General features: G+C 36.8%; 1 protein-coding gene across 3 annotated transcripts in view; it reads right to left on the reverse strand.

The window, feature by feature from the left end:
- The window catches only part of LOC139144717 (VWFA and cache domain-containing protein 1-like), a 51705-nt gene that overhangs the window by 14490 nt on the left and 25097 nt on the right, over window positions 1-12118 (reverse strand). For all 3 annotated transcript variants that reach the window (XM_070715442.1, XM_070715441.1, XM_070715444.1), the window contains exons 5-12: window positions 11371-11582; window positions 10462-10620; window positions 6541-6700; window positions 6188-6271; window positions 5814-5942; window positions 5204-5298; window positions 762-900; window positions 88-249 (exon numbers count right to left, since the gene is read on the reverse strand). In XM_070715442.1, the coding sequence (XP_070571543.1) occupies window positions 88-249; window positions 762-900; window positions 5204-5298; window positions 5814-5942; window positions 6188-6271; window positions 6541-6700; window positions 10462-10617 (925 nt within the window). In that variant the 5' untranslated portion in view covers window positions 10618-10620; window positions 11371-11582. The remainder of the gene's footprint in view (window positions 1-87; window positions 250-761; window positions 901-5203; window positions 5299-5813; window positions 5943-6187; window positions 6272-6540; window positions 6701-10461; window positions 10621-11370; window positions 11583-12118) is intronic.

Here is a 12118-nt window from a genome sequence, read left to right on the forward strand (position 1 = left end):
ACCAAACAGTCTTGATGTATGTCGTTATCCGGTTTTACGTTTATCATTTGAAATAAACATTAGCACACCACATCACATGACTAATACCTGCAGCTTTGCTGTCGACTTCATAAAGAAATGAGTATGTCCGTTCGCCTTCTTTGAAATAAGATATATCGCCCAGGAGATCGTCCAAAGTTATATCAATGCTGACGACACCTTTTAACTCCCCACCTTGTTTTATCGGCAACATAGCCGTTGTCATTAAACCTGCGTAAAGTAGAAAATAACATGATGAACTCTATCTTTCTCCTTGCTGACATGAAAGAGATTTAAAATGTTTCCAATCGATTTTTCAAAGTTTTTTCAAAGTCCTCATATATGTGTGTACATATGTTTAAGTTAATACTATGCACGTGCTGAAGGGTGCAGGGCAAAGTTCTTCAAGTGATCATAGTAATTCATTTTAACATAGAAAAATAAACTGATTTTCTTCGTATAAGTAATTAGGTCACAAATACTGGCATTGACGACCAGACGGTTCTAACAAAGTGAAATATTGGCAACTCAATTCCGACCGGCGTATTTGGAGTGGTAGACAATAATTCTTTCGCCTCGCTTTAAGTGACATCGAAAATTATAAATTGAATTCTCTGAATTTCATACAGAAAGAGTGGTTCAAAAGATATTTAGAAATACGTAATACATTTTCTTCGTATTATTTCATACACTTTTAGTGGCGCCTGCAGGATGCATCGATGGTGTATAGTTTATCAACATACCCAAACCCAAACCATCAATGTACGGTACTGAGAAGATTGGTTCATCACTGGCTGCTGTTGTACGGGAGAAGAAATTATAGTACCTCGCCATTATGTTACGTAAAAACCCATAATCTGTGACCTGGGTGTAGTGTCCTTTCTGTCAACGATAAATAAATGGAGAAGTACACGGTGACCTAGACGGAAACGCACCTGAAAAAACGCTCATTTTTGCAACAATAGTCATTGAAAACATTTTAGTACAGCATTTCTGTATGACAACGACAACAACAACAATAAAAATGATACTAATAATAATTTCACAGTGATTATTAGTGGTTGTAGCAGTGGTAATAGTAGTAGTATTTATACTCGATTTCAAGAGCGTAGTCTTAGTTACAGAAGTATTTTATTTGAATTAGAGAGGTCAAGAAGAAGAACGTCTGACAAATTTTGAAGAAACTCGTGTGCTGCAATAGAATAAAAGTGATCACCGGACTGTGAGAAATACATTGACATAAGTCAAAAACCGAGCAAAAGATATAACACTGTTTATTTATTATGTTTAATATAGCAATTATATCATTGCTTTATTATTATTATATTATTATTATTATTATTATTATTATTATTATTACAAGTTTAGGGGCTATAAGTATTATATAGAAATCTAATAATAGTTCATTGAGGCTGTGTGGGAATTCTGATAAAGAGATGTTGTATATTTTAATTTTGTCAATGGGGTGACTTCCCATTGATGCACGTGCAGCGCAATTTTCTTCCATCAAAAGTCACGACTATGAAAAAGATTTCCAATATAAGTTAACTCTCTCTCTCCTATGAAACAGATTTCCAATATAAATTAACTGTCTGTCTGTCTGTCTGTCTGTCTGTCTGTCTGTCTGTCTGTCTGTCTGTCTCTCTCTCTCTCTCTCTCTCTCTCTCTCCTCTCTCTCTCTCTCTCTCTCTCTCTCTCTCTCTCTCTCTCTCTCTCTCTCTCTCTCTCTCTCTGCAGTGAAATTGCTATGCTGCGACCATCGAACGAATATTTTCCATACATTAGGGGTAATATTAAAAGTTCATTATATAAATCTAACCAGTGTAGTCTGGCAGAGACCCTGCGATTCGCGTTCTTCTCTGTTGGAACACGCGCGCGCCCTTCAGAGGCGCGACGCGATTCCAGAGCATGCGCAATTGAGAGTGCGTGGCGTGACAGTAGAACGTCTCGTGCTATCGTGCTATCGTGTCGTTAGCTTTAAAAATGATGGAATGTCAACAGAAACTGGAATTACTGCAGAGAATACTTTTCAGGATATCACATGTGAGTGTCTAAGGTACCAAGTAGGACGTTTAGGAAATCCTTTCAGAAACTTCATGCCGACTGTGGCCATTTTGTGGAGTATAAGCTTATAAGCTTACGTAACTGCAGCGTAAACAGTATTTCTGCTGTACATATTGCCGGAACATATGTGATGGAAATGTTTGCGTTTCACGTCGTTCAATTATTCAGATGGAAATGCCGCCCTCTACTCCAAACTTTGAAAAAAACAGGGTGACAGACTTTGGAATGCTAACTCTTGTATAACAACGACGTAATTTAATGGGACGATATTTGTATTCGAGCACGGCTACAGTACAGTTTTTGATTCGAGAACTCTCATCATGTCGGACTCACTGAAACAGTCAGTTGTATGCTCAACAATCCAGAGGGTGAGTCGAACTTTTTCCTATGTCCATGTAGAACTTGTGCAAAAATAAGCGAATCCACAGGCCTTTGGCGAATCAATAAATGCGTTTTTCACCAAGCTGAAAGGTGGAAAGATTAATTTGTTTTGTAGCACGTCAGTAGTTTGATATGACTAACGCCCTTCACAATAATACTGGCTATTCCATTAAGCATCGTACTACACACAGGTCAAAATATTATTCCTCAGGTTGATATACATATGTAGAGATTTTTATAGAAACTATTCCATAGCTATTTACATTTCTTTATCACTTTTTGCGGTTTTGCGGTTTCCTGTTTTTTGTTAGCCGATTAGCCGGCACACGCCAAAACGACTAGTCTTTGCGGTTTTCTATAATTTTGAGTTGGCACGCGCCAAAACGATTCTTGCGCTCGTATTTCTGGGCACGTTTAGTCTCACTGTTTACCTCCGGTTGGTTAGCAACCGCAGTTTAATTGACAGCCGATTCTTTATATTTAGGGTAAATCGTTGCAATAAGTGTTTCCTACGACGTTCGCACAAGTGAGAGCCCTATACTATGTCAAGTAGGGCAGTATTAAACGTGATATCTTGTAATATTTCCCCCTTGTCTTGGCCTGCTGGGTTTTTAAAAAGTGTTTAAAGGTATACAGGCACCATGTTCAAATTAAGCCGTTGCTACCATGGAAAGGGATCTAGCTAGTCATAGAGTTTATGGGGTCACGCCAGGTCACACTAAAATAATGCACCACTACATGGTCATAATTTGTCTTCATTATTCTTCCTGGAATGAGACAAACAAATCATTAATTGTCAATCCATAAAATAAATAAGTACCAGTGAATCTTGGGTGCTAAGGGGAATTGGGTTCACAAAATTAATTTGAGATACTAGTAGAATTAATTTTATCACATAAATTAATTTGAAGCCTGGAGGCATAAACTTAATTTGATGAATGCGAAATTAGTATTATACTACATAACACTTATTTGAGATGACTGCATGAAACAAAATTAAAAATGCTTGAAAAATTATTTCTGGTCTATATAAATTAACTCTACACACTAAAATTAACGGAAAGCATAATTTTGACCAGAATGGCCCCAATATACATTATCTTTATTATTATACACCTGCGTCTGCAATCTTTGGAGTTTTCTTCGTACAGTAAATTTCGGTATAACTTTGCCGCGGAGTACAATAACTTTTGGTGTTATTGGACGCTATTTGACCTTTGACCTCAAAACACCATTACGTCAATGCGTGGAAATACTTCTAAACATTGGGTACTTCACAACGTTAGTAGTGGTGAATCAAAAGCCTGTGAATTCGGGTGAAATTATGCTGCCGGCCTACAATTTCTCACACGTACACTGCACTGCGCGGGTTTGAAATTTCGTTCTGTGCGCTTAGCGGACGCGCTTAACGCGTTCTCAGTTTGCTCGCGATCGCTCAGTGCAGTGCCGGACGGTCATCCCCCAAAAAGCTTTAATTTTGATTTTTTGAGGTAAAATTGGATTTAAAAAGGTGTATAAAAATGAGGTTATTCCCAAATACCGGGATTTATGTCCGAGTACATTTTTAATAGAAATAAGGGAAAAAGGAACATTTCAATGCCAAAATAGTTACCATGGCAACTTGAAACATTAAAATAAGTCTGGTTTTTGTGTTCTCTGACCCGAACTCCCTCACTAGATAATTTTCATATCAATCAAAGTAACTTTTCATGGGATATTAGAAAAAATGATATTTTCAACCCCTAAATGGTTACCATGGAAACATGGGGCAGTGATATCGATATCATATTTGGTCTTTTCGACCCAAAATACCCTACTTGTGAAATTTTCACGGAAATTGAACCTATTATTATTCGCGTTATTATTTCTATATAATACTTATATTAATTATTATTATATTCTATCAATATTAAGAAGTATTAATGTTGTTGCTGCTATTGTTGCTGTTGTTTTCGGCGTCGGTGTCGACGTTGACGTTTTTGTTCCTTCTGTTCTTTATGTTGATCTTGTCGTGCATGTTGTTTTGTCCTTACTTTCGATGCCGCCATCCACAAATATTGTAGCTATCACCATAATCAGCACCATAACCTTCTTTAACATTTTAGCACTATTACACATACTAGCACTATTAATGATGTTTTTATGACGAGGCCTCTTTCCACTTATCTTATGTAGACTCAGCTTCTTTAGCTGCCGAATAACTTGAAACTCCGTTTAACCGTAGGGCCCAAATTTACAGAGCAACTCACAATCTAACCCCTGACTGTATAACTAGTATGTTCAATAATTATATACCTTTCAGATCACTGCGTTCTTCCAATCAGAACCTTCTTAAAGTTCCCAAAGCTCGTACAATTCTTTATCAAAACACCTTGTCTGTTGCGGGTGTGGATGAATATAACAATTTCGCAAAAGCCATCAGGGACTCGGAGTCACTGAACAGTTTTAAGAAAACTTGTAATAACTTTCTGAATTCTATTTACTTGTCTAATGCTTCTTCGGTAGTTTTTTCTGCTATTTGTACTTCTGTGTTTTTTTGTGTTTTCATATTTTTGCCGTAGAATAGTTTTCTTTATTTATTCGACCTCCATGGAAAGAGGTGTTTCACCTATGTAGTTAACGAGTTTAATTTAATAATAATAATAATAATAATAATAATAATAATAATAATAATAATAATAATATTGACACATTACTAGAATGAGGTATATGTTAGTTATTTAATTATAATTGAACATACTTCTATGTTTTCTCCAATCGTGGAATTGGCATCTTCAAGACCATACTTTGCGAAGTTCTGCTTCGCTAAATCATCTAGGAAGTCTAGTCCATCAGCTGAAATGAAAAGCAAGAGAGTGACGACAAAGGTTCGCACGCTCCAGGATAACGATTAGCGGCTAGAACGGCCATGTGCACGAGTATGAACACGTCGAGTAATTATCGAATTAGTAATGAACAGGTCGAGTTATTATCGAATTAGTAATGAACAGGTCGAGTTATTATTGGGTCAGTGATACTGTGGGACATAAAATGTGAATATAGTCACATATACCTAGTAAATGTTCACAGTTGTCGTCTGCAGTGTTACTGATTTCGCTAGGGGTTGCAATGGACCGAACTGTTGTCAAACACTCATTTCGGTAAAAGCATTTATGACGACCCACATGTACAAATTTGAGTTTCGTTTTCGGTTTCAATGAAAACTTCCACAGTCGTCAGCGTGATTATGCGCTGAGAATGCATCAATAAAAGGAACGCAATGCCTTTACATTAGTGACTGCTTCGCCAGATTTATCAAACACCATTACTAGTTACATCGATCGTGTTTTAACGTTACAAAGAACGCTCACCGTTTCCTAAACCAATTGTAAGAATAACAACTCTGTTTTGCATTTCTTCGTTCCTCGTTTTCACAAATTCCATGATTGTCTTTAAATCTTCTTCTGGTTCGCCATCAGTGAGAAATAAAATCACTTGGTCTAAAATAACAGAAACCAACAAACAAAAATATCTTTCGATAAATGGGTTTACCAGAGTATTTTTTTGAATTTTAACTCTTTTGTACTTGTGTCTATTTAGACGTCAGTAAACATAATTGTATATTTCATGGTATTGTTTACGGTATCGACATTAATGTTTTATGAAAATAGAATAACTTTGAAGCAAGTCAAGTGTGGGTCTACTTACAATTACTCAGAGTTGAATCAACGTAAAATGATGTTACCTCTCTCTATGCCATCCTCGTTGTCCACAGAAGCAAGAAGCAAATCAAAAGCCGCTTCTAAAGCTTGTATGTACTCCGTACCGCCTAGAAGACAAATCAGTATGTTAGAAATGTTATAATCATTTGAACATGTAATGAAGTAAAAATTTTCTTTTCGTGAAATACTCTTGCTGAATATAGAAAGGGATATCGATGCTGTGAATTTAATATCTATAGATAACAATAACAGTAAAACCGTATCCGCTACTATAAGACGGAGTAGGATTGGTTTTCAGGGCTTCACAACGCAAAAAAGGGAAACTACATGTACCTCTCCTTTATGACAACCTTGAGATGACAAATAGTTGACTTACCCCCATACTGCAATGAGCTTATGAAATCTCTAAGATGGTCGATATTTATTGGCGTGGCTTGTGCCAGCTGATCGCTAAAGCAATTTAGGTAATCATCTTCATCGTCCCTTGGACTGCCACTGAGCGTCTGAGCTTCGTCAGAGAATGCCACAACGCCAATCTGGAGGAAATATTAATGTCAATCGTACCGAATTCGTGTGCAAGGGGATACATAAACATGTGTCATAAACAAATCTTCTGTTCCTACTATATAACTTTATTTTGTAGAACATTTTAAATTATAATTTGGCGGTACTTGTTCATAGTATTCCTTTTCAGAGACGACAGTTCTATAAGCCTAATTATATGTTTTTGTTCCGTTTAATGCACTTGCTTAAAACTTACCCTTGTGCACAATAAAATCACTTCGAAATGTACAATCTTCAACATGTCGACATAGAGTATGCATATGTATAGGCCAAAACAGATTTTCCCCTTTTTTCCATAGGGGCAAATGAAAAACAGGAAAAAAGAGTTGACGCGCACACTTTTGAAATGATGTGCGCGATGACCAGAAACAAATTAATTTTTTTGTGGCCTAATATCCATCCGAGTATGTGAGTCAAGCTATCAATTCATTCACTAAAGCAATAGCATTGCCTAGAGTTCACATTGCAATATTTACGTCACTCTGATTAAGATCCAATGTAGTGATTGGACTTTTTAGATTTTCCAAATGCGGCTTTTTTGAGGTTAGGTCCTCCCCTGACTTGAACCGTGAGGAGAGAACGGCAGAAAAAAGACTGTAATACGCTAGCATAACCCATCACTACATTGGATTTTAATCAGATTGTGTGTACTTGACGTAGGCTTATCCTTGGTTTTTCATCATACCTTTGAACGAAATAGGAAATGCATTTGCATTATGCAAAACAAGGTGCAGACATTACCAAAATCGCCGCGATGAATATATGCTGACATTTCAGTATTTTTTTAACCTTCTTTGAAAAATAATTTCAACGCATCTTTTTGATTTGGAATAATCTTTTTGTTGTCTGTGCCACTCAGGCTAAATTGAAATGCTACAAAACTGAAAGATTCGGCCCTGCGTTGATACTCTACCAAGTCCAACCATAGGTTACATGTACACTTGCCCAAAGTTTGTTGAATTGCTAAATGTATTTCATTATAGCAACAGGCGCTATGGAGATGACCAGACGCATTCTCATTACAAATACACGTACAAACTATGAAGATGAGAATAGGACTAGGTCATCTTTCATAGTGTGTATATGTATTTGTGGATAGGCCGCGATCACATTTTGCTGCGATGTGTACATGAACTAAGTAATTGTATTGTGGATAGTTCGGGGTCTTCTTATCAGCACAGGTCATAATATTCACATGAAGATGGGCCAGGGACGTCGTCTAGATTAAGGTCATTCCGCGCTGCGTATACTAGACTGAATTCAACAATAGAGGGCTTTTTTTGCTAGCTAGGGAAACCAACCGCTAGGCAAGCAGTTCCTTACACGTGCACAAAACGAAGAAGATAAATGGGGCATACTTAGGCAAGTTTTAAATTATTGCCAAAAGCGACCGGTGAACTAATCTAAGGCAAAAGAAAACGACTGTGCTATTCCGATAACCCGACCTTATATTTTGCCTGCCTACCGACCCTAAACGAGCTACGTAAACACGGAAGTATTATAAAAAAAGAAAAAACCGTAAAATCACGTGTTCGTTACCTGGCATTTTTTTGTTTAAATGAGGACGTCTTCTATGTTTTTATTCCTTGTATATGTATAATAGGTTTTTCTGGAAATGTTGTGGCCAGTGTTTGATGGCTCTGAACCCTGAAAAGTGCAATATTTGGGGAAAAAATACCTGCCGACCTACTTACCCTATTTTTGAAAACTATGTTATCCGAACAGCGCAATTTACTTTTTTACCTAAGCCTTAGGGTATATCAGCTTTTTCGTCTATATCGACTAAGAAATTGAAATCTTTTGGGAGGGGCACGTTAAGGTATCCTCAATGGGCTGCCTTTTTCTCACACGCGATCTCTTGGCTCGATTGACGCCTTGATAGCATACGCCCCCTACCATTGACTAAAATAAGGAAAGTTGATCGAATTCATTCCTTCTTTCGTTCGATTATAACATGGCAAAGATTGCCACATACACTTTAATGCGTAGGGTGATAGAGCATTTATTTTTTTGTGCAGTTTCAACAACTTCCTGTTAAATTATAATGACTAAGGAACAATTTCTTCTCCAGTTTAAGACTTGGATAGGATGATAACTCCATCGTAAAATGTTAATTTAATGAGAATTCTAGATTTGTTAGTGTAACCATACACTGCATATATTTGCAGAAACTTTTATTGTGGTCATAGGTGGGGCTTAATATCAGAAATTTGTGTCGTGGCCACAGATGGCGCTAGATACTCTGTGAAATAAGAAATATTCACTTTTTACGCTAATGGCTTTGGGCAAGAAAATAGTTTCGAGATACTATATCAATATTTACTATTAGTTTTGCTATTGTTATCTTTTATCATATGTATCACTACTCTCAAAGTACTTCACATTACTGTACGAGGTAAGATGCACCATAATTCTTATTGGTCGGAAATTCATCGCTTCACTTACTTTGTAGGCAGTAGCCCTACGCATTTCTCAGGGAGTCACACTGTAGACGGCATACAGTGAACACCAGGATTCTGTCGCTGCTGATTTTTGCACAATTGAGTTGAATTTTGGAACTGAACAGCGAATAGGGTTGAGATATCTTTGCCATCCTGAGGCAGAGAAGACTTTTTGCTCAGTTTTAGAATGAAATATCAGAATTAGTGACTTTGTGGACTGAAGCCAGACTTTTCACCGTGAATGTGCTGACCACGAAAGCGTGTTTGGGTACGAGTAGAAATTTGTCTCATCCAAAGGTATGAGTGTGAGATTATAGAGTCCATATACAGATATACAGATAGATATCATCGCATACGTGTAACCTTTTAACTCGTGACACTGTCTTACAATTATATCTATAATAAAGAGATGATCATTTTATAGAGATAGAATAGTTAATTGCATTAATGAGAAACTTGGTGTGATTCTTATCACATTACATTAACATCTGTTGAGGCTGAAGGGCCAACTCGTGTACATATATATCATGCATTTATATAATTATTAAGAATTCTGTTACTGCACACGTACTTAACAAATGATGACGAGTTGGTTTCTGTTAGGCCTCGTAATTTTCGTGAAGGGTTGAGGAAATTTTCACAAAAAGAAATATTACCCACACACTCCAGCCTATTTTTTAAATCTAACGTCGTATGAAACTTAAACAATAGCGTCCTTCAAATCGTGAAACCTGTGTCGACATCTTAATATTCAAATTCTTCCCTCTGAAAGTCTGATGAAGTGTAATGGCCTAACAGCAGAATAATCTCAACAAGTGATGCGGTTGCCATCACTCCTTAGCTACCCAACTTTCTATGTGTTCAGCGAGGAACAAGCAAGGTCGGTTTTGAACGACTTCAGAAAAGTCATAACCAAAGTATGAATGTATGATAAAGAAATTGTTACAAGCAGTTTGGTCGATATCACGTCGTATTCTCGTGGTGTTACCTCATTTTGATTCGTCTACTCATCAAACTTCTGTCAGATCTCAAACACCTTGAAATTTCATATGGCTAGTAAATATCAACAATTGAATTCAAGACAAGATTTCTCAAAAAGGGGGAAAAATTATGTAATTCCTGTAATGCTTTTTAGTCAGGCAAGAAATTGATTACATTGGAAGAAAAAGGATAGATATATCGCAATGGCATCAACTGACAAATTTATGCCGTAAAACTGCTGTGTAATTGTTTATGAAGTACGTGAAGTATCATTGCTTTATGTCGTCATTTTTGGGGTTCGTGTTTGTTACCTTGTCAACAGGGTTCGTCGTATCCAGGACAGTTATCGCTGCATCAATTGCAACCTGCATTAACGTCTTGCCCCCATAACGTTCATTCATTGATCCACTTTTATCAATTACAATCACTAAACCTTTGGTTCTGGGGTAGCAGCCTCCACATACCATGGCCTATTAAAAGCAAGTGGAAGATTAAGGTATACACCTGTTCCAATTTTGCCACAGTTATCATGGAAAGAGAAAATCTAACCAATCACAGATTTTAACCGGGTGGCCGCTTTTTAAATACAACGCCCCACAGGGCATTTTCTATCAAAGTACGCCCCTTTGACCATATAATGGCATATTTAGATTACAGGTGACTGTATACCTTAAATACCAAGCAAAATACAGAACGCTCCGTGTGTTTACAATGACCTGGATTGCAAGGTCAAAGACATTAACAATATCTGACTTTGTTAAAGTATTTTGGAAAAGATATACTCTCGACATATTAGAAAAAAGAACATCGATGCCATGGTTACCAATCACCTAGAAAACGTACTGAATACTGAAACGCTTTATTAACTTGATATGCAGTCTCCGGCATATTATATATATTTGATTTTACTCGGACGGAAGGATAACTTCATTTAACTGAAAATGTGACGATATTCTTTGAGATGTACGTAAACAGAAAGATAATTTCATTAAGCTAAATTTCTTTCAGCGTCTGACGTCGATGGTGTTACAAAAGGTTGCGTGTTCGCTCTTCTACGCCAGTTGCAATTACATAACGTTTCCTCAGTTATTGAAGATTATGTTGCATAGTCAGCTAGCCATCATATTCGCATTGCAAACGATTTACACTGTTTCAAAGAGGCGGAAACAATTCAACGACATTGAAATGATATGCGTGGTGTAATATACATGATAACGCACCTGTATCTGTGATCATAATCCGTACACGTTGACACTGACGTCGATGGATACAATGTGAAGATTCCTTGCTCGTTGCCAAAGTATTGCCATTTAAAGGCTGGTGAAGTTTTGTAAATCCGTTTCATGACATCAACGACTGACTGCGACAGATGTCTAGTATGTGTGCTGTTGGCATACTTTCCAACCCTGACACAGGCTTTATCTAAATTGAGCTGCACAGTATGAAAAGTGTAAGTTATATTTGGATTATTATTATTTATTTCGGACAACATTCGTCCATATAAATTACAAAAAGGAAATACAGATACTATGATACAAAAAAATGGTGTTGGATATACTATTCATATATAAATTCGTTCACTAACCATGAAAGATCGACTTTCTCCACAGGTTACGCAACTCAGAACTGTAAAACAGTACATCATTAACCATTCTTACAATTGTATTTTCACTGTAAGATATTCTTTTCATCAGACTATACATTTGCTTTCGTAAAGACATCAAAACTATCAATCCTATTAGAAACAAACATAGAGCTTGCACTACTGCGTCTCTCATAGCCAAGAAAAAATGCGAGCTGCATTATTGTAACCAACTTTCACTTTTTTCAAGACACCAGCAGTATAATTAACCCACAGATTTCCACCATATAATTGGTAGCAATATGCTTTGAAAAGATTACACTTTACATTCAAAGAACATAATGAAAATTTCTCAAGAGCATATTTGCAGATACATATATGCTCTC

Source organism: Ptychodera flava, chromosome 12, assembly GCF_041260155.1.
Source record: "Ptychodera flava strain L36383 chromosome 12, AS_Pfla_20210202, whole genome shotgun sequence".
NCBI classification, from domain to species: domain Eukaryota; kingdom Metazoa; phylum Hemichordata; class Enteropneusta; family Ptychoderidae; genus Ptychodera; species Ptychodera flava.